This window comes from Nomascus leucogenys, chromosome 11 (assembly GCF_006542625.1).
Source record: "Nomascus leucogenys isolate Asia chromosome 11, Asia_NLE_v1, whole genome shotgun sequence".
NCBI lineage: Eukaryota > Metazoa > Chordata > Mammalia > Primates > Hylobatidae > Nomascus > Nomascus leucogenys.
In genome coordinates, this window is record NC_044391.1 from 78,118,503 (window position 1) to 78,146,076 (window position 27,574).

Here is a 27,574-nt window from a genome sequence, read left to right on the forward strand (position 1 = left end):
TCCAAAATCCACATTCTTTAAGCAAAAATCAAAAAATTTTCTTCAAAGTACCCCCTTTTATGATGGCCATACTTTAAACAGGAGTCAAACCTTTCATCTTTCTCCTTCCGAGACATCTTTCTATTATCAGCTTCAGAAAGTTTTCGAGTCACTTCTTTGGAAACAGCATCCTCCCTCTTCTGTGCTACTCTGGAAGAAAAAGAAAAAAAGAAAAAGTTTCCATATGCTACAGAGGTGAACATCACACTCTCTCAGAAACACACCGTACTCATATTTCATACTGGCAACAGAATGATATTTCGCATTTCAAGAAAAGAAGCTGAGCAGAAAGTTCCAAGTTTATTTTTTATTTATTTATTTATTTATTTTTTTGAGAAGGAGTCTCGCTCTTTCACCCAGGCTGGAGTGCAGTGGTGCCATCTCGGCTCACTGCAGGCTCCACCCCGCAGGGTTCACGCCGTTCTCCTGCCTCAGCCTCCCACATAGCTGGGACTACAGGCGCCCGCCACCTCGCCCAGCTAATTTTTTGTATTTTTAGTAGAGACGGGGTTTCACCGTGTTAGCCAGGACGGTCTCGATCTCCTGACCTCGTGATCCGCCCGCCTTGGCCTCCCAAAGTGCTGGGATTACAGGCATGAGCCACCGCGCCCGGCCCGAAAGTTCCAAGTTTATTACACTGCACTAGACAAAAGAGAAGTTCGAGAAATGTCCAAGATGTGGTTTATTAGTGACGTGTTTGATTTCCCCTTAAAAAGAAGAATTTCCCACAGTTTAGGAATTAATGTGGTTAATAAAGTCAAATGCTATTAACACAATTTAGTTAAGAATCATTTTAACTACAATTTGTTTTAACCTATCATCTAACTGTTCAACAAATAAATTTCATAAGGCATTAGTAAATGATGTATTATTTCAATTCCAAGTACATAACAGGAGTGAAAACTAGGCTTAAACAAAGTGGAAATAATAGCTGTAATATCTTAAAGTAATTATTTTAACTTTACTCCAAAGGACAATTTAAGCTGGGTGTGATGGACAGAAAGCCCCAGGTCATTCAAGGCAGGAATTTTCAATCTTTCTTCAACTACAAGGGTGTCTGGGATACAAGTTCAGCACAAATTGCAACTGATTTTACCTATCTTTTTACCTCTCTCCATCTTTAGCTCTCTCACTCAAGAACTGAGTTAGAATTGACATTGTTGTTAATAAAAAGAAAACGTTTAGTCAGTTTCAAATAATGTATTTTTTAAAAGGTTTATGAAGTTACTTTTTAAACCTTGTTACCCCACACAAATTGGTAACTGGAAAGAGGAAAAAATAGTTCTAAAAAAAACACAAAACACACACAATTAAGAGGAAATCAATTCTGAAACCTAAAGAAAAAGGCTGCTAAGGGGGCAGACAGCTGCCTTTTTAAGAGACACTTGGCCGGGCGCGGTGGCTCACGCTTGTAATCCCAGCACTTTGGGAGGCCGAGGCGGGCGGATCACGAGGTCAGGAGATCGAGACCACGGTGAAACCCCGTCTCTACTAAAAATACAAAAAATTAGCCGGGCGTGGTGGCGGGCGCCTGTAGTCCCAGCTACTCGGAGAGACTGAGGCAGGAGAATGGCGTGAACCCGGGAGGCGGAGCTTGCAGTGAGCCGAGATTGCGCCACTGCACTCCAGCCTGGGTGACAGAGCAAGACTCCATCTCAAAAAAAAAAAAAAAAAAAAAAAAAAGAGACACTTTAAGACACTAAAATGAACTTTTTACTCCAAAGATCCAACTTCATTTGATTCATTTCATTATATAAAAACTATCTTTTTTCATGTTTCTTGCATTTCAGATCACTTGGCTCCAAAGGCAGAGATTCTTCTCTCTGAACCTCTTTAGCAGACCAGGCACTAAATATGTTTCCTCGTGAGAACAGGAAAAATAAGAAAAATTAAAAATAAATAATGTGTTTCTTGAACTTAACATCAGGCAACTTCTTTTTCTACAAAAGACCAACTGAAAAGAAATGGACACAGTTTACTGCAGAAACCTTTCTTAGCTTAATATAAAAATATATATATATACACACCCCAACTATCAAGGTGTTAGGACACAGGAATAAACTACTGCATTTTCAAAAGAGTTGGTTGTCACTATGTATCTTTAGGACAAACAGTCAACCGATTGTCCACATGACAAATCCTCATGAAGACATTACACCAGATAACTAAGCAATTTCTCTTCTAGGTCTAGAATTTTATCCTCACCTACCAGAGGCATAACAACCACAATGCAGGTTTACTGCAACTCAAGAAGTGGAAGCCCTCCCCTCTGTCTTAGAGCTCTCAGAAAATAAACTTCACTCAGTGCTGAACACTCTAAAACAAAATAGAGGTCAAGCTAGTGACCTAGCACTTAGTCAACTAAGATAACCCATAAAATCAATTGTATTTTTCTTCCTTTACTCTTTCACATCAGTATGTCAGAACACTTCCAAAATTAAAAATAAAAAAAGACACCACCTGATTTCTTAAAACATCTTTGCAAACATCGTTTAAATTATGCCATGTTAAAAAACAAAAACAACTTCTAAGGGCTCTCTTAGCCCCAACCTCTTCAACCCTGCACATAAACATTTATTATGTGCCACTCTATGCTTAACATGTCACATGTATGATCATAATGAATCCTCACCACCCTCTGAAATACCACTAGCATCCCCAATTTATAGCTGAGGAATCTGAAGTCTACATAGGTAAAATTAGGCCCACGGCCATACATTTAAGAGTGGCAGAGCTGGCACTGGAACCCAGACTGTCGACTCTGAAGTCATCTTCCTTCTACTGCCAACAGCTACCCACACTCAGCATCTTGCTGGATCTTTGAACTTTAACCTTCTTGCAAATCTGTAGGAGTTTCAAAGTTAGTATCATATTTAATATAAAGCCAAAACTATGACTTAAAAAAAAACCTCCATTCTGAGTCTATTAAGTCAGTAAGTCATTGAAATTTTACTGAACTAAATGTACCATTAACTATTTTAAGGAGTATAAAATATGGCGGGTGTCTTCAAGAAGCCTAAAGTAGAAATGAGAAGGTAAAAAGAACATGACTTTGATTCTAAAGAGATGAATGAAAAATGATAGGAAGAATAAGTAAAAAATGACAAGTCTCAAAGGGACTGAGTTCCAAGAGTATTACAAAGGATGGGTCATACAAGATGCCCACTTGTGAGGGCTTCCCGATGCACAGATGGCCATGCCTCACAAGAAACAGTCCCATACAGTGGAGGCCCACATGAGCTGAATCCTGGAATAGCAGCTGATTGAGGGGCTGCCAAGCAGAAAGATAACAAAGATAACCCAATTTCTCTGCTGGTCCATCAGAACAGCAGCCATGAAAGCTGAGCTCTTTTGTGTCCACAACAATAGGGAGGAAACTGCTAAGGCCACTTCAGCCACTGAGGCCATTTTGGGCCATTTCTTAAAATAAATCCCTGTTAACTGAGATCATCTCAACATGTTTCTATCCCTCATTCCCCGAAAGAGTCTAACACAGGGACAACAAAGCAAAGGAATGATCAAAATCAGGAAGGATTTCTCTGGAAAAGATTCCTAGGTCTCGAAATAAAACACAGGTAAGAATGGAAAGGAAATAAGTTAATCCTAAACGGGGGAGGGCACAAGACATATTCAAAGGATGATGTGAGGGCTGAGTCAGAAGGGTTAAAGCCTAATTCTGAAAGATGAGGCCAGACTCATAGGAAGGAAGCAGATGACTTGCATTCCAGGGGTCTAGAAGAATTTGGCTTTAATACATTTAAACAAATGATGTCACATAAGGAGAAATACATACTCTTCACTGGATAAAACAAGGAAAACACCTGCACCTCATATGGATGCTATAAGGATTACATAGGGTAATGTGCTTCATATAGTGCATGGCAGGGTGGGCCCTAAACTTGTTTTAAAAGACCAGATGGAGGTTGTTACGGCAACACAAGTAAAAACAGTGTCCAAACTAGAGTGAGAACTATGGATGAAAAGATAACACACATACAAAGTATGTTCGCACTTCAAGTCTCAGTGAAATTCCAATTGCCTTTTAAGAAATTACTTCCAAAGCAATACAGCACCTAGGTGACCCCATCAAGGAAGGAGGGAAATAATCCTGCTATCCGTACCCAAGTATCACAGTGTACCTGAAAGCAACATCAAAGGGCGTCAATTAAACAATTTATACCACTTCCAATGAGACAATGAGGACCATGACACTGAGAAATAATGTTACCATCTTTCCTAAATCTAGATGATCCTGCATTTTAACCTCTATGAAACTAGAATATTTAATTGCTTATAATTAAGGTATAAGTTTATTGTGGTGAGGCTTGAGTTTTCTTCTCTAAAAGCTGTATTTTACAATATGTGTGATCTTAGAATATGTTAATCCTTTACATTTTATACACTTGTATGAAAACAAATGTAATTAGCATTGAAAATGACAGAGAGTTTAATTAAAAAAAAAAAAACAGCAATAACATAAAAAGGCCAGCCTGGTCAACATGGCCTGTCTCTACAAAAAAATTAGCTGAGCACGGTAGCCTGCACCTGTAGTCCCAGCTACTTGGGAGGCTGAGGTGGGAGGATCCCTTGAGCCTGGGAAGGTTGAGGCTGCAGTAAACCATAATCATGCCACTGCACTGAAGCCTGGGCAAGAACTAGATCTTGTCTCAAAAAATAATAATGACAAAAAGATCATTTCTTTAACTTCCAAAAATAGTACGTGAAGAGCCCAGAACAATTCTCTCCACAAAGAATTACATTTAGCTTCTGAAATGTTAATTTACTTGGTGGGTTTTTTTCTCTGATGAACCTCATATTAAGGCCTGTGCTTAAGTGTTCTAATTCCACCCTCAAAATCTACTTCTGTAGCCGTGTCAGAATGATCATTGTCTCTACTTCAGTTAGTTAATAATTCTTCCTAGCATCAATGTTCCTTTCCCCCAAAATATGTTTATTAATACATATATCTCAAATTAATGCTTATTAAAACCAACACACACAAATGATCCTTAAGAAGACATATAAAAATACAACATGTAGTACTTTCACTTGAAAAACATACTTACTTGTGCTTGAGAACAAATTTCACATTCTTGTATGCAAAGGCTACCAAATATGTGCTTACTAGGGTCATCACACTATACAAAACAGCAGACTGGATAAGATCCATATGCCATATTCGCCAGTATAACCCTGAATTAAAATAAAGGGGGGAAGAGTACAAAAAGAAACAAAACATTACAACCCCGTAACAAAAGCCTGCGAAATTAATTATAGCTAAGCCTGGTAAAATACCAGGTTATTAGTTATGCAATCCAACAGTATCTGAGGATCTTCAGAAGTGAGATAACCAGTAACAGTATAATCTCAAGCTTTCCAGTTCAGAGCATTTGAAAAACATCACCTTCCTATTACTAGTGCAGATGAGATTTCTGCTTCTAAAATGAGAACAAACTCTGGCTCAACGTAATCACAAGTCAGACTTCAAATTTCATTCATCAGGGTACTAGCATGCGAAATACAGGCCATTCCAAAATGCCACGTGCAGTCCCAAACCATAGTTTCCTTGCTGACGTGGCTGTTATCAGAACTCCAAGCAGTGCTATGTCGAATTAGTGAGCCATAATATGGCTTCACATCACTTTAATTGCACGCTGGGTTGTGTAAGGACAAAAGAGAAAAATACATTTAGTTTTAAATGCCCAACAACAGTGCAGCAGAAGACAGGAGTTCTGGAACCTTGAGCTCTACTAAAAACGACCTTGTCCAAGTCTGCAGTTTTCCAACCAAGTGAGAATTCTAGAATTGGTCCAGTAGGATTATTAAAAAGTCTAAACATGGTAGATCGCTAACCTCTGGCACTTCAACCTCTCTCTTTTTGCAAAAACCAGGAAAATTATGCAGTGGTGTGAAGTAGCTCACGTAAAGACGCACTTATAATTCAGTGGGTTACTTCATGGGTTTCTCATCTAATTAATTTATGCAAAATAAGTAATAATATAAGTTTAAAATTTCGTAACGGCAAGCAACAGTTGTATGGAAAAGGGCACAAACAGTATGCTTGAGTTTGTCTGTTTAAATACAGATTCGGGGCCGCCAAACCAGAACTAGTTAACCACCTTCTCCCGGGGTGGAGCTCGGGAACGTGCGTACTTTTAACAAGTGACCTCCCCGAGTGCTGCACAGGACAATCCCAGGCGACAACACTGTGCCCAAAGAAGAGGCTCCGTGCCTCCCCCAGCTCAAGGGAGCTGGAGAGATTGCCGACCCCCGGCACCCGCGCCTTGCCTGCTCGCCGGGTCCTGCCACGTCCCCGCCCAGCCCGACCAGCCAGCGGCCTGCCTAACCCGCCTCGCTCCCAGCACTCACAGATGGGGATGGCAGACACGATGAACGCGTTCCCGAAGAAGAGCGCAGACGACTTCGCCGAGAGATTGCGGCTGAAATCCTGCAGGAGCAGGTCCTCCTCAGACTGCTGTTTGGAGCTGCCTTTGGGAGCCATGGCGGAGCAGGAGGCGAGAACCGGAAACGTAGAGCCGACCGCCAAGGCGGGCAAAGGCCCCTGACTCCGCCCCTGCGGGCGCCGTATCCGCTAACGACCCGTCAGCGCGGCGCGCGGAGGCGGGACCCGGTTTGGCGAAGAGCAAGCGTCCCCAGGATTGGCCAGCCTGGCGCCGCTAGATAGGCTCCCGGGCGTGATTGGGCGAACGGGCCAGACTTCCGGATTCCTGACGAGCCACGTGACACGTCCACCTGGAGGAGAGAGAAGGGATTTGTAGTTTAGTCCGTGCTTTAAAAAAAAAAATTAACAAAACTTTATTGATATTTCACTTCAGAGCTGCTGACAGACTCTTGAGTTCTTAGTTCTTCAGAATTCCAAAATTAAAAGCTCTTCTGGCCCCACGCCATTAGTGCCCTCTGTGCGTACCCAGGACTGAGTACATTGAAGAAGAAAGAAGACAAAGGTATAGCTAACTCATGTAAAATCCCTTCTCCTTTACACATCCTTTATTTCATTAAATACCTTGAAGAATCTTATGACGTGCGCATCATTACCGCCATTGCAGATGAAGAGCCTGAGGGTCGTAGACCTGCGGTGTGAGTCCCCAAGGCGTGGGCTCTTTTCACTAAACAATAGGCCACCTCTGTAGGAAGAAGAAAACGGGACTCCTGCTTTTAAGAAACTCATGATCTCATTGATGAAGGCAATATTTAATATATGTCTGATACAAGTTACTACTATTTTATTTTATTTCAGCTAGACATATAGAGTTTTGTGGCTTCCAAAGCCATGCTAAATAAAACATAATACTAAGAACAGGTTGGCTAGGCAGGACTCCTTCTCTGAAGCTCAGAAAGATTAAGTATACCTATTAAAACAGCTAGATTCCATTTTTAACTCAACACATTCTCATTTTTTCTTCAAAAAAAAAAATTCAACCACATCACTCCCAGCAAATGCTGCTTTTGATTACTGAGAACACTCCAGTGCATTAGGCACAACTTCCTCAACCTCCAGCCTCCTTATTAACCGTTTGGTAGATATCTTTCTTCCTCATAGTATCCAAATTGTAATCTACCTCCACAGCTTCCTATTACTAGTCCTAATTGGGCTTTTGTCTTCAATCTTTTCCAATCTATTCTCTATACTGGTACCAGAGTGAGTTTTCCTGAAATATAAATCCTTCCATTATCTACTGCAAGTATTCCTTAATGCCAGAAGTTTTCATTAATTCGCCACAAAATGAAAAAGGAAAAAAAAGACCATCTAGTGAATTTTTCAGAAAATCAAAAGTATTCATTTTAAAATATCTGGGTTTATGTCTTTTTTGATGTTAAAAATGCTCTTTATTTTATTACATGGTAGTGATAGAAAAAGAAATTATTATTTTCTCTTACAACATGCTCCTCCCCCAGTTTTTCCTATCTCACTAAGTTGCATTCTTTTAAACCCATTTGCTCTGGTTAAAATGGTGGGTTTCAACACTAATTATTTTTTTCCTTCTCCATCTATGACCAATTCATAAATAAAATTTTTTGGATCTGTCTCTATAACTAGATTTTCTTCTTCCTATTTATAAACAAACCAAGGATATAAAAAGAAGATAAAAGATAAAAATCAGAGGCTGGGCACAGTGGCTTATGCCTGTAATCCCAGCACTTTGGGGGACCAAGGTGGGTGGATCACAAGGTCAAGAGATCGAGACCATCCTGGCCAACATGGTGAAACCTTGTCTCTACTAAAAATACAAAAAATAGCCAGGCATGGTGGTGCACGCCTGTAGTCCCCAGCTACTCAGGAGGCTGAGGCAGGAGAATCACTTAAACCCGGGAGGCAGAGGTTGCAGTGAGTCAAGATCACGCCACTACACTCCAACTCCAGCCTGGCAACAGAGCAAGACTCCATAAAAAAACAAAACAAAATGAAACAAAAAAAAAAAAACCAGAAACTAAAAGATCCAAAGAGACAACAATCATCTTTCTTTTCAAAGAAGAAAAGAAGAAATGATAAGGATGAGATTAAAAAGAATTATGCCTGAGAAAAACATTTTAACAACTAAAATAGGAAAGCTAAAAGTTTGAAATGTGAAGTGGATATAAATGTTACAATTGATATAATAAAGCTAGCAGAAAAAAATTAATACATTTTGTAAAGCTAAAGATAACTACAAACAGAAGATAATCTAAAATAGGAATTTTAAATTATTTTCATGGGGGTAAATTAGGGAAATATGATAGGGAATGATACTTATGATAGAACATTTTTGGTAATGGCAACAATTACAATTATGAAGGTAGCACACTTGGAGTACTGAAGCAGTGTTTTCTTTCACCAGAGCTACCTAGTTCCCTTTGAAAAGCAAGCAGCAAGACCTAAGGATCACTTGTATGTGGCATATATAGCCATGGCACACTGGACAACCAGGGTACACAATGTGCTAAAAAACAGAAGGAGAGGTGGGTAATAAATTCTACCCAAGCAAAGATCTACAATATATTTTGCCCATTTCAACATAGTTAACTCTGAAGGAACCGAATGGACTTGATTCCATACCAGTCCGAGTCTAATCTATGAATTTCAGGCTTTCTTTTATATTTTCTATTATATTTTCTTTTATATTTTCTATTATATCACTTTATTCTTTTCAGATTGGGGGAAAATCTCCAGGCAATAATATTTATTGTTGTCAGGTATATGGATAAGAGATTACTGATGACTTTGTGAAAGAAAATCTGGCATGCTGAAAATTAACATATTTTTCTGTGTCAGACACTGCAAGTTGCCTAGCCAATATAGAAAGCCACTGCTAGCTTTTCACTGAGACCTTAAAAGAATAACAAATGGATCATCCAGGGCTACTGTCGGGAGGAAAAAAAAAAAAGCTCCTCTGTTTTAAAGCCTACTTGAAGTGCAAATCTCATGATGGGAATAATTTTAAAAGAGGTGGAACACTTATATTAGTCCCTAAGTGTAATGTTTTAAAGTATCACCTGAAAAATGATTTACTCAGCCAAACTACATATTTCACCCACTGATATTTGACTAATTCATTAGTTCATGTACTCATTCAGCAAATATTTATTGAGAAGCTACTACATGAAAAGTACTGTGCAAAACCTGTGAAAGTATCCAAATAATAATCATGATTATTTTGATTATAATAACCAACATGAATTGAGTCCTTGTTATATGTCTACCTCTGTGCTTTGTCCTTCACATGTATTGTCTGATTCATCCCTACAGCAACCCTAGGAGGTATAAGATTTTGTTATCCCCATTTGTCAGATGAAGAAACTGAGACTCAGATTAGTGAAATAACTCATTTAGATTCCACAACCAGTAAATGGTGGAGTCAAGTTATGAACCCAAGCAATATGATTCCAGGATGTATGCTCTTAACCACAAATGAATTCTGGTCTCCTCCGTGCAGTGGAATCTCTGATTCTGCATGCCTGCTCGCAAAAGCCCTACACTGAGCAAGCAGCCAAAAGCAGTTTCTTATCTACCAATTATCAGGCACAGTCCTGTCACATTGCAGCTCTCCCTAGTGTATTTTTGGACAGACTGGATAATAGGCAAAACTTGGTGAGCAGGCTTTGGCTCTCCATACCTGATTCTCTGTCTCAGGGAGTTTGAAAATGAAACCCCAGAAAAAAAAAAAAAGTTAATAGATGTATACAGAACAAGGGAAGCAAACTGAGAAGAGGTGGAAAGCACAAATCATAACTCCCCAGCAGCCATAAATTGGAAAAGGGAAAATTAGAGAGATGCTCAAAGGGCCTTAGGGCTTCCTTGTTTCTCTCTGTAGACCTGATAGAAACCCCCATTACCTACAATAAAGCTAAAATACTCGTTCAAAAAATGAAAGCAAAACAGATCTGGAATCTTGTAAATAAATAATATAAACAACTTCTACATATAAATGAACATCTAGATGAATAACTGTACTCAACATAATTTGTTAATTTATATATCACTCCACCAAAAAGGTTTAAGGCAAAGGTAACAAGATCAAAATGTCTATAAGATTCAAGTAAATAACTTCAAGGAGTGAACTGTGCCAGGCATAGGACATGAGATAGTGGTAGGGTCAATACAACCGAAAGCTCACCTTTCCAAAAGCACTCAAACTGAAATAGAGAGATTAAACAGAAAGAAAACTAGAATCAACAGCAAATATTCTATAAGCCAAACTCAACAGATTTGGGGTTTAATCTGCCCCATAAATTCCCAGGTTTAAGGAGACAGACTCAAATACAAATAATATAAAAAAAAGTGGAGTGTAATTTAAAAAAATAAAATCGTACCATTTCAGAAGAAACTGTGTTTTTTTGGAGAGAATGCTGGAAGTTGGTCCTTATTGTTGGTTAGGCCTCCTCCCCCAACCACCCATTCCACTACACACATATGCTACTGTTGACAGGAGACGTTTGCCAGCTGCGATTTTTTTTTTTTAATAAAGATAAGGTTTCAAGAATTCTAAATGTGTACTTTACTATAGAATTGATTTTTAAGCTCAATGAGGCATTAAAACACTTGGGGAACAAGCATTTGTCTTTGAGCTTGAAGCTTATACTTTTCAAGATAGATATTGTTTTCCTTTTTAGGAAACACTGATGTGACCAATGTAAATCGGGGATTGCTTCTGAAGCAGTCAGAAAAACCTGTTCCCTTTGTGCCTAAGGATATTCACAAAGTCACTTACTTCTTTAAGAAAATGATACACATCTACAGAAAATATATTATTTTAATAACCACTGATAGAGGCCATAATACTTTAAATCTCGAAACTCCCCCCAGAATCTTCTAAATGTGCGACTTATCACATATGCATCATTCATGCAGCACTGCAGGGCACAATAAAAATTAAGATTTACACTGGAAATCAATTTTCTTTCGTTACACATTTAACCCAGGCACTATGGCAACAGAATGTAAGACAAAGTAGGTCACGAATTTCAACTGGAATGGCTTAGGTGATACAGAAGCCAGCTGTAATTTGTTGCTCATCTTTTAGGACTCTTTCTTTTAAAATTCTTCTGTTTCACAGCCCCTAGTCAATGTTGTCTAACAACTTACTAGATGAAATCATGAGACCAAATGCTAGGGTGAGATTTATTCAATTTCATTATTTATTTCACTTGGTTTACTAATTGATTAGTAAAATCCATTTCCATACTCACAAATAAATAAAGAAAGCAATTCCAGGAAAAAGGAACACTGCATGTGATATGGTTTGGCTGTGTCCACCCAAATCTCAACTTGAATTGTATCTCCCAGAATTCTCACACGTTGTGAGAGGGACCCAAGGTAGGTAATCAAATCATGGGGGCTGGTCTTTCCCATGTTATTGTCATGACAGTGAATAAGTATCGCAAGATCTGATGAGTTTATCAGGGGTTTCTGCTTTTGCTTCCTCCTGATTTTTCTCTTGCCGCCACCGTGTAAGAAGTGTCGTTCGCCAGGCACGGTGCCTCAAGCCTGTAATCCCAGCACTTTGGGAGGCCGAGGCAGGCGGATTGTCTGAGGTAGGAGTTTGAGACCAGCCTGGCCAACATGGTGAAACCCCGTCTCTACTAAAAATACAAAAAATTAGCTGGGCATGGTGGTGGGTGCCTATAATCCCAGCTACTCGGGAGGCTGAGGCAGAAGTATCTCTTGAACTCGGGAGCAGAGGTTGCAGTGAGCCAAGACTGAGCCATTGCACTCCAGCCTGGGCAACAAGAGTGAAACTCCATCTCAAAAAAAAAAAAAAAAAAAGTGTCTTTCACTTCCTGCCATGATTCTGAGTCCTCCCTAACCATGTGGAACTGTAAGTCAAATTAAACTTCTTTTTGTTCCTAGTTTCAGGTATGTCTTCATCAGCAGTGTGAAAATGAACTAATACAGTAAATTGGCAATCAGTACCGGTTGCTGAAAAGATACCCAAAAATGTGGAAGCAACTTTGGAACTGGGTAATGGGCAGAGGTTGGAACCATTTGGAGGCCTCAGAAAAAGACAGGAAAATATGAGAAAGTTTGGAACTTTCTAGAGTCTTGATGAATGAATGGCTTTGACCAAAATGCTGATATGAACAATAAGGTCCAGGCTGAAGTGGTCTCAGATAGAGATGAGGAACTTGTTGGGAACTGAAGCAAAGGCCACTCTTGTTATGTTTTAGCAAAGAGATTAGTGACATTTTGCCCCTGCCCTAGACATGTGTGGAACTTTGAACTTGAGAGAGATGATTTAGGGTACTTGGCAGAAGAAATTTCTAAGCATCAAAGCATTCAAAATGTGACTTGAGTGCTGTTAAAAGCATTCTGTTTTAAAAGGGAAACGGAGCATAAAATTTCAGAAAATTTGCAGCTTGGCTATGCAGTAGAAAAGTAAAACCCATTTTTTGAGGAGAAATTCAAACCATCTGCAGAAATTTGCATAAGTAGCAAGGAGTCTAATGTTAATCCCTAAAACCATGGGGAAAATGTCTCCTGGCCATGTCAGAGACATTCAGGGCAGCCCCTCCCATCATAGGCTCTGAGGCCCAGGAGGAAAAAGAGGTTTCATGGGACAGGCCCAGGATCCCCATGCTGTGGGCAGCCTAGGAACTTGGTGCCCTGTGTCCCAGCCACTCCAGCCATGGCTGAAAGGGGCCAATGTACACCTCGGGCTGTGGCTTCAAAGGGTGGAGCCCCAGGCCTTGGCAGCTTTCATGTGGTGTTGAGACTGTGTGTGGGTGCACAGAAGTCAAGAATTGAGGTCTGGGAACCTCCACCTAGATTTCAGAAGATGTATATAAATGTCTGGATGCCCAAGCAAAAGTTCACGCAGGGGCTGGGCCCTCATGGAGAACCTCTGCTAGGGCAGTGCAGAAGGGAAATGTGGGGTCAGAGCCCCCACACAGAGTCCTACTGGGGCACTGCCTAGTGGAGCTATGAAAAGGGGGCCACCATCCTCCAGACCCCAGAATGATAGATCCACCAAAAGCTTGCACCATGTGCCTGGAAAAGCTGCAGACACTCAATGCTAGCCCATGAAAGTAGCCGGGAGGGAGGCTGTACCCTGCAAAACCACATAGGCGGAGCTGCCCAAGACCATGGGCACCCACCTCTTGCATCAGCGTGACCTGGATGTGAGACCTGGAGTTAAAGGAGATCATTTTGGAGCTTTAAAATTTGACTACCCTGCTTGATTTTGGACTTGCATGGGCCCTGTAACTCCTTTGTTTTGCCCAATTTCTCCCATTTGGAATGGCTGTATTTACTCAATACCTGTATCCCCCTTGTATCTAGGAAGTAACTAGCTTGCTTTTGATTTTACATGCTTATAGGCAGAAGGGACTTGCCTTGTCTCAGATGAGACTTTGGACTGATAATGCCGAAATGAGTTAAGACTTTGGGGACTGTTGGAAAGGCATGATTGATTTTGAAACGTAAGGACATGAGATTTGGAGGGGCCAGGGATGGGATGATATCGTTTGGCTGTGTCCAAACGTCAACTTGAATCATATCTCCCAGAATTCCCACGTGTTGTAGGAGGGACCCAGGGGGAGGTAATTGAATCATGGGCACCGGTCTTTCCCATGCTAGTCTCATGTTAGTGATAAGTCTCACAAAATCTGATGAGTTTATCAGACGTTTCTGCGTTTGCTTCCTCCTGGTTTTTCTCTTGCCACTGCCATGTAAGAAGTGCCTTTCATCTCCTGCCCTGATTCTGAAGCCTCCCCAGCCATGTGGAATTGTAAGTCCAATTAAACCTCTTTTTGTTCCCAGTTTCGGGTATGTCTTTATCAGCAGCATGAAACGAACTAATATAGCATGCAAGTTCACAGTCATAAAAGGGCCCAGTATTACAATTTTCAAATCATTCTATGAAGTATTTAGGGGAATGATCAAAACCAGACACAATAAGGGAATAAGAAAAGAGGAGTATGTGCTTCTGTCACCATGGGATCAATGGAATCATCAACATCTCATAGAAACCTAGCCGGACACCTATGCCAGCTGCCCAGCCTACTGTGTTTTTATATAAGAAATAAAATGAAATTAAGTTCTAATCCCTTTACAGCGTTTCCAAATTCCACCTTCCTTTGCCTCTGTAACAAGAACCCATATTTTTTATTCCAACTCCAACCACCTCCCTCTAGGGCCTTTCTGTACTAAAATCCTTTTCTCCATGCATACAGCTTATAGATCTTTAGAATCAGAAAGACCTGTCTGTTTAATCTGTCACAACAATAGCTGTGTTGTCTCAGGCAAATTGCTTACTTTCTCTGAGGTTCACTTCTCTCACAAGGTTCACAAGGTTGCTGTAAGCATTAAATGAAACAAGTAATGTGAGGCCCAACACCATGGCTGGTACAGGGTAAATTGTCTTCTTTTTTCTCCTGATGTGTTGCCTCCTGTTGAACTTTTAAGCCTACACAGCTTTCTCATTTTCTCCACAAACACACTTCCTAAACATGCACAGGTGCATGCACACACTTCCCCTCAGCTCTACTGCATACCTAAAGTTTCCACCTGCTTTTGGCTAACAAAGAATAAAAGAGTTTGTTCAGACTCACTTCCCAATCATTTCTTACCATATTGCAACCTGAATTTCACTCCTGCCCTCTCTTCTGAATCTGCTCCAGAAATGACCTACTAAATCACCAAATCCAACCTTCTTTCCTTCATTTTTAACCACTTTACCTGTCTTCAGCATTTAGCACCATTGAATATTTCATCCTCTCAAAAGTTTCTGTTCTCTCATCTCCAGTGAAACTGGAGGAACCCCTGGTTCTCCTCCTACCTCTCTGACAGCTCCTTCTCTGGCCCCTGCTTTGACTCCACTGTCCCGCTCTGATTCTTGGGGTGGGTCTGCCCACTCATACAAATATGAAATGGTCAGGGGTAAAACTCCGGTGGCTCCAGTCAATAAGTAGTGCCACACTGGCAATAATTTTGGCAAAATGGAGATAACTTGTTCAGATAGCCTTAAACACTATGTTGCTTCCTAACTAACCAAAACTGAGATAATCTTTAAACTGCTTCACACCCTAGCCACACAGAACAAAGTGAAAGGAAACAGGAAAATGTATACAGAGCTTTACAACAAGCACATTAGGCAATATATTTCCTTGTCTTCTTTTACTACATAAATCTGTACAGTAGCTCATAGAAGCAGAAATATCTAAAACCACACACCGCTGAATACCATATATTTAAAGTCTGAGCCCCAATCAATTGCAGATAAGTTCAGCTTTTTCTATAATTACTTTTAAAATCCGTGATCCAAAGAAGGCTTCATTTTATTGTACATCACCTAGGAATGTTATAAAGATGAGCACCAAGAAATGATGCAGAATCAGATAATTAACAAAGAAAAAGAACTGAGACTTTTGCCTTAGCCACCCTTTGCAAGGGTTTCACCAACTCTCAACTAAGAAGGTATTGGAGTTATTAATAATACAAAAATCATAGTGCATATTATCACAGTTTGTCATATGCATAGTGATTAACAACATAGGCACTTGAGTAAGAGTGCCTTAATTCAAATTCCCTTTCTATGACTTACTGGTTGCATGAAGTTGGGAAAGTTATTTTATTTTTCTAAGACCAAATTTTGCTAATATATAAATTAGGAGAATAATTATACCTATTTCACAGGGATTTTGTAAAGATGTGTGCATATTCTTATGTACATAAAGTAGTTATTACAGTTCAAGACACACGGTTTGCATTCAGATCATCATATAAATATTTTTTCTTTTGCTACATTCCCAGATTTAGCTTCTCCCTTTCTGAGAAACTATTTAATTTGTCATGATTAATTATTTTAATTTGTATTATTAATTATTTATAGATAAATGTGTGTGTGTGTGTGTGTGTGTGTGTGTGTAGATAAACTGGGAGATAAAGCAAGGGAAACTTGGTTTCAAGAAGACAGTCATTCCTGGTAAAATTTTAAAAGGTCTCAGTCTCTGTGCAGCACAAAAGGCAATCCCTTCCCTAAAGGGGATCCCTGAGATCCCTAAAGACAGAGGGTATTTCAGCTCCTGACCCAAGGAGAAGATGAAAGGTATCCAAATCCTATATCAAAAGGGTAGCAGGGAGGAACAATTACCTTCTCAAATTCATTCCCCACCAGAGTAACATTTTACTGTTTTATTATTGTGATCATTAACTTTATGTGTCACCTTGACTGGGCTAAGGGATAGCCACATAACTAGTAAAACATTATTTCTTGAAGGGTCTGTGAGATCAGCATTTGAATCAGTGGACTGAGTAAAGAAGACTGTCCTCACCAATGCAGGTGGGCAGCATCCATTCTCCTGAAGACCTGAATAGAACAAAAGGGCAAAGAAAGGGCAAATTTCCTCCCTTTTCTGGAACTGGAACATCCACCTTCTCTTGTCCTCAGATATTGATGCACCTGTTTCTCAAGCCTTCAGACTCATACCGGGACTTACACCACTGACTTCCCTGGTTCTCAGATCTTTAGACTTGGACTGGAGCTACACCAACAGTTTTCCTGGGCCTCCAGCTTGCAGACAGTAGATCATGGGACTTCTCAGCCTCCATAACTGCATAAGTTAATTCTATAATTAATTAACTAGTTAATTTGTGTATGTGTGTGTATCCTATTGTTGTTTATTTAGAGAACTCTAATACAATTATTATTATTAAGGAAGAATTCTGATTCTGAAAATTGTAAAACACAAACACATATAAAGGAAAAAGGCCAGGCATAGTGGCTCACACCTGTAATCCCAGCACTTTGGGAAGTCAAGGCAGGTGAATTGCTTGAGCCCAGTAGTTCAAGACCAACCTGGGCAACATGAGAAAATCCCATCTCTACGAAAAATACAATAAAAATTAGCCGGGTATGGTGGCATGCACCTGTAATCCCAGCTACTTGGGAAGCTGAGGTGGGAGGATTGATTGAGACTGGGTGGTTGAGGCTGCAGTGAGCCTCAACCAGGGCACCACTGCATGCCAGCCTGTACAACAGAGCAAGACCTTGTCTCAAAAAGAAAATAAAAATAAATAAAAAAGAAAACAAAAATTAACTATGACCTCACAACCCAGAGATAACCTTTATTAATATTTTGAAGCAATTTCTCTAGTCATTTCCTATACATTTATTTCCACATCTGTAATCAGTGCTATATATAGTTTTGACTACCTTTCCAATTATTCCATTATGAGTATTTTTCAATGTCACCAAAAATGTCTTCAAAGTATTCTTTACAATGACTACAAAACTGCCCTTTAGATGAATATACCACAAGTCACGTATTTATTTTAATAACTCATTATTTTCTAATCACAAAATAATTGTGTCCATTTGCAAAATTAGAAAATGTAATATATAAATCACCCATAATCTTATTGCTCAGATATAGCCACTATTAATATTTTGATATATTTCCTTTTAGTATTTTTCTATGATTAGCTATTACGTACTTAAAATAATTGAGGTCATATATTACAAGTATTTTCCAATGTCATTAAAAATGCTTTCAAAATATAATTTTTAGTGCCTGTAAAAAATTCTACATGTCTGATATCACTTCCTTACTGGTAAGAATGAAACACATTTTTAGCCAACAAGGACAGAAAATGTCCAGAAATAGAAGGAAAAAGCCTGTATAAGGTCATGCCTCCTAAGTCAAGAGGTTCTTTAGAAAAAGAATCCAGACTTGCTTGGCATACAAAAGCCGGTGGTTCCTTCTAAAACTCGGGTCACCAAATCCAAGGGAGAGTACGTGTTTGAGTCAGAGCTCTTTCACTTACAAGTAACAGAAGCCCTTCCCAAGCAAGCTTAAGAAAAAAATCAACAACAGAAAAAAAATTAATAGAGATAAGAAGGATAGAAAGGGAGGCAGAGAAGAAATTTATTAGCTGAGGTAAATAATAAGTTCCATCACTGCTGAATCCAGAGGCTCAAATGGCATCTTTATGACTTTCTTATTCATTATCTCTCATCTCTGTCTATGTTGGCATTGTTCTCTCTCAATATGGACAATGTGAGTGATATGGTTTGGCTGTGTTCTCACCCCAATCTCAACTTGAATTCTATCTCCCAGAATTCCCACCTTTTGTGGGAGGGACCCAGGAGGAGGTAATTGAATCATGGGCTCCAGTCTTTCCCATGCTATTCTAATGATAGTGAACAAGTCTCACAAGATCTGATAGATTTATCAAGGGTTTCGACTTTAGCTTCTTCCTCATTTTCTCCTGCTGCCACCATGTAAGAAGTGCCTTTCGCCTCCCACCATGATTCTGAGGCCTCCCTAGCCATGAGGAACTGTAAGTCCAATTAACCCTTTTTTCTTCCCAGTCTCGGGTATGTCTTTATCAGCAATGTGATAATGGACTAATACAGTAAATTGGTACCAGTAGAGTGGGGCGTTGCTGAAAAGATACCCAAAAATGTGGAAGCAACTTTCGAACTGGGTAACAGGCAGAGGTTGGAACAGATTGGAGGGCTCAGAAGAAGACAGGAAAATGTGGGAAAGTTTGGAACTCCATAGAGACTTGTTGAATGGCTTTGACCAAAATGCTGATAATGATATGAACAATAAGGTCCAGGCTAAAGTGGTCTCAGATGGAGATAAGAAACTTGGTGGGAACTGGCACAAAGGCGACTCTTATTATATTTTAGCAAAGAGATTGGCGGCATTTTGCCCCTGTCCTAGAGACTTGCAGAACTTTGAACTTGACAGAGATGATTTAGGGTATCTGGCAGAAGAAATTACTAAGAGCAAAGCATTCAAAATCTGACTCGGGTACCATTAAAGGCATTCGGTTTTAAAAGGGAAAGAGAGAATAAAATTTCAGAAAATTTGCAGCCTGACTATATGATAAAAAAGGAAAACCCATTTTCTGGGAAGAAATTCAAGCCGGCTGCAGAAACGTGCATAAATAACAAGGAGCCTAATATTTTTCCCCAACACTATGGGGAAAATGTCTCCAGACCATGTCAGAGACCTTCATGGCAGCCCCTCTCATCACAGGTCCTGAGGCCCAGGAGGAAAAAGTGGGTTTGTGAGCCTGGCCCAGAGTCCCATGCTGTGTGCAGCCTAGGGAATTGGTGCCCTGTGTCCAAGCCACTCCAGTAGGGGCTGAAAGGCATCAGCATATAGCATGGGTTGTGGCTTCAGAGGGTGGAAGCCCCAAGGCTTGGCAGCTTCCACATGGTGTTGAGCCTGTGCGTGGATGCACAGAAGTCAAGAATTGAGGTTTGGGAACCTCCGCCTAGATTTCAGAAGATGTATGGAAACGCCCGACGCCCAGGCAAAAGTTTGCTGCAGGGGCAGGGCCCTCATGCAGAACTTCTGCCAGGGCAGTGCAGAAGGGAAATGTGGGGTCAGAGTCCCCACACAGAGTCCCTAGCGGGGAGCTGCCTAATGGAGCTGTGAGAAGACAGTCACCATCCTCCAGACCCCAGAATGTTAGATCCACCAACAGTTTGCACCATGCACCTGGAAAAGCTGCAGACACTCAATGTCAGCCCATGAAAGCAGCCAGGAGGGAGGCTATACCCTGCAAAACCACAGAGGTGGAGCTGCCCAAATCCATGCCACCTCTTGCATCAGTGTGACCTGGAGGTGAGACCTGGGTCAAAGGAGATGATTTTGGAGCTTTAAAATTTGACTGCTCCACTGTATTTTGGACTTGCATGGGCCCTGTAAACTCCTTTGTTTTGCCCAGTTTCTCCCATTTGGAATGGCTGTATTTACCCAATACTTGTACTCTCATTGTATCTAGGAAGTAACTAGCTTGCTTTTGATTTTACAGGCTCATAGGCCAAAGGGACTTGCCTTGTCTCAGATGAGACTTTGGACTGTAGACTTTTGGGTTACTACTGAAATGAGTTAAGACTTTCGGGGACTATCGGGACGGCCTGATTGGTTTTGAAATGTGAGGACATGAGATTTGTAGAGGCCAGGGATGGAAAGATATGGTTTGGCTGTGTCCCCACCCAAGTCTCATCTTGAATTGTATATCCCAGAATTCCCATGTGCTGTGGGAGGGACCCAGGGGGAGGTAATTGAATCATGGCGGCTGGTCTTTCTCGTGTTATTCTTGTGGTAGTTAGTAAGTCTCATGAGATCTGATGGGTTCATCAGGGCTTTCCACTTTTGCTTCTTCCTCATTTTCTCTTGCCACTGCCATGTGAGAAGTGCCTTTTGCCTCTCGCCCCGATTCTGAGGCCTCCCCAGCCATGTGGAACTGTAAGTCCAATCAAACCTCTTTTTCTTCCTAGTCTCGGATATGTCTTTATCAGCAGCATGAAAACAGAACTAATACAGTGGGTATTTTCCTGAAAGACAGCTTATCTTACGACTCTCCAGGTTATAACATCTTTATAGTTATTGATCCCTGAAAGAGAGTATTTTTTTTTTCTAATGGCTGCTAAAGAAAATTGCCTGTGAGGATTCTGGTTGCTTAAGGTGAACCAATCACTGTTCTCAGGGGGAAAGAATGCCAGATTGACAAAACTGGTTCCTGGGGACCACACCTGGTGGGGTGTAGAAGAGTCAGTGCTACTAAACTGCAGAGTAAGAGAAGGGGAGTTCTCCAAATAAGGAATAAATGCTGGCAGAGTCACATCAAAACAGGTAAGAGATCAATGATTACATCATCATAGGCAGCAGGATCATGAGAGGGGAAAGGGAAGCAGGCAAGGAGTGATTCCAACATTCACACACATTCAGGAGCCAGGGGCAGGAATAGGGATCTCAGTGGGGATGGACCCTACAAATACGCCTGACTATTTAACCATGCCCCTACTGTTAACCATATAGATTGCTTTCCAGCTTCCTTCTACATCAGTTACTGATATGGTTTGGCTCTGTGTCCCCATCAAAATCTCATCTCGAATTATAATCCCCTTGTGTTGAGAGAGGGAAGTGATTGGAGCATGGGGGCAGTCTCCCCATGCTGTTCTCATGATAGTGAGTGAACTCTCATGGGATCTGATGGTTTAAAAGTGGCAGTTTTTTCCTGTACTCTCACTTCTCCCTCCTGCCACCTTGTGAAGTAGATGCCTGCTTCCCCTTCTGTCTTGATTGTAAGTTTCCTGAGGCCTCCCCAGCCTTGTGGAACTATGAGTCAATTAAACCTCTTTCCTTTATAAATTACCCAGTCTCGGATAGTATCTTTATAGCAGTGTGAAAACAGACTAAGACTGTTACTCTGCTAAGAATTACTTTCTTTTTCATTTATTTTACAGTCATATTTCTTTCTTATGATTGTAAAATAAACATATGTTCATAATAAAATGAAGGTATGTTCATAAGAAAATGCAGAAAGATAAATACCTATATTTTTGCCATCCAGGAGAAACCAAATGTCTGCATGTGTATAAACACACACATACATATGTATATATACACACACAAAATTAATATCATACTTCAAAATTTTTTGTGTATGATTTTATTTAAAACTAAACCAGAAAGATTTTCTGTCATTGAATAGTCTTTGATATCAGAATTCTGATAGCTGTATATTTCATCACATAACTTTTATCAAAAATGTTTAACCATTTCTTGATTTGGGGACATTTAAGCTATATCCATTTCTCCACTATTATATCTATATTAGGTATAAATATATGTCTGCATCTCTAATTATTTCTTTGGCATAGATTTCTGGGAGTGGTGAAACTGGGCCGAAGTATGTGAACAACCTAATGAGTACAAACACGGACTAGCCTGGAGCCAACCATAGCAAGGTGTAAGGTAAGGGGAAATGACTACATTCTACAAAGGCTCAGACAACGGGCATGAGGATGGTGGGAAGCCAAGAAGAACTGAGTCGAACATGAAGGCTATAGCACTTTCCTCATGAGGCAAAAAACAAGATTTGTTTAGGTTGCTATTCAACTAGATTAAATCTTGTTAATAGATGAATTTGGGGGTTTCTTGTTTTAGTTTAGACAGCTGTCCCTAGTGGATTGACCCATAGCAAAACAAGCCCTGCTTTACCCCTCACCCTCATTTCACTTCTAATTCAAGTTGAGTCTCATCTGCCCCCAGCTACTCAAGCTGTCCTCAAAGAGAATTATCCCCACCCAGGAATGCATATAGAACAAAGTAAAGAATTTTATTTACCAGGAATATTTCATGGTCTTTTTTCACAACACAGTCAGAGAAAGGGAGCACTTCTCAGAGCACTCCACAAACTGTTTTGTGGGAAGTAAGGAGAAACAGCTCTCCAGCGTCCTAGGGCGAACCTGACAGAACTGGCAAGTAGGGGCAGGAGCCCAGTTAGCTATAGCTAGGAAAGTAGCACTAGGGTGAAGGAGGAGGTGAAGAGGGACCACTGTGTGGACCAAAGGAAGGAGGAGAGATTTTTAGGGGCTGCCATGAATGAGCTTTGAAGAAAAGAACTATGGCTGAAGAGGATTTATGGGATGCTTTCTGGAAGGTGCTATGTCTGGTCTGGTTCTTTAGGAACACCAAGGGTAAAGATATGCATTAATCTTCAAGGCTTCCAGAGGCAAATTCATGCTTCTTTTGAATATGACTCGGTACAGAGACTGGCCCACATGAAACCTGGAATAAACTTTTGAAAGTGAGCAAAATATGAACCCACCATATTCTCCTTGGAAACAGGAACTCACTCTGTTTTGCATAGCACATGTAAAATTTATTCACTACACTTTCTTCCTCTGTAATACTCCACTTAAACTCTTAATAAATTTCTATTTTGTGGTTGGATTGACTTGTCATGTAATTGTGGAATAGGTATTCTTTTGGTCTTTGCTCTATAAGTTTCTTTCCTCACCTTACCACATCTGTTAACTAGTAATAGCCCATTATTATGGCAAAAACCTTGCTTTACTTGTCCTTGTATACTCTATAGATTTGATCCAGAACTTTATACCTAGTGTTGTAATATTTGTACTTGCTTGGTTATAGTGAAGGCGGAAAACATTAACAGTGACTGGAAGGAGAAATTTTTCAATTATTAAAGAAAAGAAATCTGCTTTATCTTCTTTTATTCATCAAATCCATAAACATGTATTGAGGATTTAATACAGATGAAACTCATTTCTTCAGTCTATTGTACAATCTGTTATCCTATTCACCTCAAGAATATGACTTTTCATCTGTTGATCATTTTAAAATTGGTTCTAAGCAAAAGACATCCTGGAATGAAGAATAAAGCAGAGTTTTGGAAGAAGAAAGTAGTTTTTCTTCCAAAGTCATGGCCTCTATTGTCCTGGGGAGTTCTGAAGGGCAAAGCACCCTTTTTGTATTGAGATGTTTATGGTTCCTTAATCAAGAAGTGCTGTGGCTGGATAATTAAGGTATGTACTTGACTTAGTTTATCCTACCTGAGGATGAGAGAAAAGAACTGCAGAGGTCCAAAGGTTTGAGAAGGGAGGAGGCCTTAGGATACTAGCCTCAAGGTGAAACAAGGTGTCTCAGAGGCAAGAGATGTCAGAATACCCTCCTCAAAGAAACCGTGGTCCTGAAGAAAACTGGGCAGGGACTTCAAGAATTAAATATGTGTGTGTGCTCTACTACACTAGAGTAAGAAGACAAATGGAGTATGTATTAGTCCACTTCCATACTGCTATGAAGAAATACCTGAGACTGGGTAATTTATAAAGAAAAAGAGGTTAAATGGACTCACAGTTCCACATGGCTGGGGAGGCCTCGCAATCATGGTGGAAGGTGAAGGAGAAGCAAAGACATGTCTTACAAGGTGGCAGGCAGGAGAGCATGTGCAGGGGACCTGCCCTTTATAAAACCATCAGATCTCATGAGACTTACTATCAGGAGAACAGCATGGGAAAACCCACCCCCATGATTCAGGTACCTTCCACTGGGTCCCTCCCACAACACGTGGGGATTATGGGAGCTAGAGTTCAAGATGAGATTTGGGTTGGGACACAGCCAAACCATATCAGAGTAGAAGGAAGATAGTAGAGTAGTGCTGTGCTCTTCAAATAATTATTGGTGTCTCCTTTCACCACTTTGCCTTCCCACCAAAAACCTGGCACACAAACCAGACATCATCCTGTTTTCTGCTAGTCTCACAGGCCATATGAAAGTAGGCACTTTGTCACTAATAAGGGAATTAGGATTACTGGGGGAGAGACAGGGGGATATTGTAGAGTGATCAATCCTTCATGTTTGCGTGGGACTCTCTAGGCGTTAACATAGAAAGTCTAGTGTCCCAGGAAACTCTCAGTTCCTTTGAAAACCATACAGTTACTCTTCTCATCTACCTGGAGTGGTCTTACAGAAAATTCAACTATGCATGGATTCATATACATACTTTTTTTTTACAGCTCCAAAATGTCTAGATTGCATCTGCACAAATATCAGTTATTCAGTTATAAAACCAGAAAGGCAGTGAGTATTGGACAAGACCAAATATGGAAAGTGTGGGAAATCAGCTTGTGAATGAATTTGGAAACATCTCATTGCAAACACAGAAGGGGGATATCTTGCCATGTTTTGAGGAAGCAAATATGAAAATATAGAGCATTTACTTTTTACTCACTTAAAATATGTTGAATGCAGTTGATATTCTCTTTATTATGGATATAAGTTTTAGTATCAATAAAGGTTTTTGTTTGTTTGTTTTAAATATAATGAATGTAACTATTTACAAGGGAGTTCCTTGGTTAGTTTGCAACCAGCCACCAGCCAGTGCTTCTCATAGTCTTCACTTTTTCAGCTTTGAATTATACTAACATGACATGAAGAATGCAAACCCTGTACTTAAAGAAGTGCTGTTTTTTCTTAATGTTCTGCCGAGAACCATCAGCTTCACATACTGCTGACACTACATATTCAGGGCCTCTAACCTAAACCAGGCACTCGACATTGCCAAGTCCTCTCCACACTCTCCTCCAAATGCTAACCTTACCACTGCCTCCCCATCTTTTCTATAATAATTCACAAAGAACACAGGATGCACTAAAATGTCACCTCCTTGCCCTCCTACCAGAAGACCCTCAACCCTAGCACCATCCACACCCATTTCACCCTTGCTCTGGTCATAGTAAAATAATGCTTTTCCTGTCCAAGGCTTATCCCCTACCTGTGCTGACTATACTGGCCCCCCATCTCGGGAACCCCAAATTGTAAACTATCATCATCTCTGCATCCATATACTTTCAGCTGCTTTTTCTCTATGGCTCCCATCTTCAGCATTTGGACATAAGCAACTCACTTCCACCTGAAAAGAAATTATTTTTCTATCCCAGTTGTTCTCAGCTCTGTCTGCTCATTAGAATCACCTGGGTGTTTAATACATTTGTGGTACCCAGACTGTACCTCATAACAATCAAGTTAGAATTGCCAGGGGTTGGGGCCAGGCATCAAAATTTTTTCAAGCTCCTCACATGATTCTAATGTGCATCCAGGGTTAAGAAACAGTGATCTAACGTAATCTATCCCTCCACCTACCCTCATTTGTCCTCATTCATCATTAAACTTGACATGCTGCCTCCTTTTACTGACTGCTTATTCATGCCTCTACCACTATAATTTGGCTCAGTGCACTCCACTCCCCAATGCCTCCCAATGCCTCAAGGTCACTGAAGAACTTTTCATTGCTAAATTCCTCTTTTCAGTCATTACCTTATTTGACTGGGCAGCATTGACCTTGCTGACCATTCCTTCCTTCTTGAAGCATTCTGCTTTTCTCTGCTAGCTTTCCTCTTATCCTCCTTGCCCTCTTTTATTCTTAGGGTCTCAGAATTCATCCTTATCCTTCTCTCGCTACACTTTCTTGTTGGGCAATCTCATTCACTCTCTGGGCTTTCACTGCCATCCATATGTTAATGACTCTCAAAAAGCCTAAATAGCTTTCTTGGACATCCCTCTATCCAACTGCCATCAAATAGCTTTATTTGGATATCTCAGTAGCACCTTCAATGCTATGACTGAAACACGTGATTTCTTCATTGTTTCCTATTTCAATTTGTATCCAGTTGCCCAAATAATGTTGGCATTACCCTTGACTTGCTCTCTCAAACCCCCATCCAGTCAGCCATGTATCTTCATTTAGAAATGCTGACTAAATCTAGAAGCCCTTAGACCTAAATGTAGTCTACAAATCTAAGCATTTTAATTCTATAAACTAGTCAGAAATAAATAACCCTAATAAAAACTCTCGGTGTATCTGTTGCAAGATTTATTATGTATTTATAAATACTATGGGCATATTAAATATTCAAAAATGTGTTATGATTTATTGTTTACTGCTTACAAATTCTACTTGCTTTCCCTTCCTAAAAAGAATCATGCAGCTGTTCATTGAAGGAGGCACATATTTTAGTTTTCTTGCACTGTTTCAGCTAAGAAGATGTGGTCCATATGTGATGGGAACCCTGGAGAAAAGATCAATTTTGGGGATGATACTATACTCCTGGTTAAAATTCTGTGACCATCAGATGTTTGTTCTCAAAGGGAACAATGCAAAAAAAAAAGCTATAAAAGCTGTTTTTCTTACCCTTTTACTAAACCACAGTTACTGAAATATAAAATAAGTTCCAGTTACCAGTTCTAAGAGGGGCTGCTTTTCCATAGGACTCCTATGTGGCTTTTAGGAATTCTTGGGGTTAACAATTTGTCTTAACATCAAACCCTGCTTCATTTCTTTTTGCCCATCTGCACATTTTGCATGCATAGAAGCTGTTAGCGTGCATATGTATCCCATCCTTTGCATATGGAATGAATATGCTTTCAAAAAGCAGGCTCATAAGAGTTCTAAAGGAGGCAGTGAGTACTTGGAGGGGGTCCAGCCTCACGCTGCAGATGGTGCCACTGCAGTGGGGAGGGAGGTGTAGTTCACAGCTCCAGATCAGCTGGTCTTTGCTCCATGGACCCTCTCTGCTCTTGAATGGATATCACCAGTTCTATGCATTTACTATGTATAAGATGCTTTCACATGGCACTAAGTAGTTAATCCATGAAGGAAAACACAAGCCTATTTTTAATGAATGCAGAATAATGTCTGCTCCTCTTTATTTGAAACTTGGAGCAAAAAATTTAGTGTAAAGGCTAAAACCAGTGTCAGTGTTTGATAATAATG

General features: G+C 40.2%; 1 protein-coding gene across 2 annotated transcripts in view; it reads right to left on the reverse strand.

Annotated features, from left to right (window-relative positions):
- SSR3 (signal sequence receptor subunit 3) overlaps positions 1–27,574 on the reverse strand; it is a 64,953-nt gene that overhangs the window by 10,333 nt on the left and 27,046 nt on the right. For both annotated transcript variants that reach the window (XM_030822748.1, XM_003256338.4), the window contains exons 2-5: positions 7,064–7,184; positions 6,409–6,792; positions 5,106–5,232; positions 91–189 (exon numbers count right to left, since the gene is read on the reverse strand). In XM_030822748.1, the coding sequence (XP_030678608.1) occupies positions 91–189; positions 5,106–5,232; positions 6,409–6,541 (359 nt within the window). In that variant the 5' untranslated portion in view covers positions 6,542–6,792; positions 7,064–7,184. The remainder of the gene's footprint in view (positions 1–90; positions 190–5,105; positions 5,233–6,408; positions 6,793–7,063; positions 7,185–27,574) is intronic.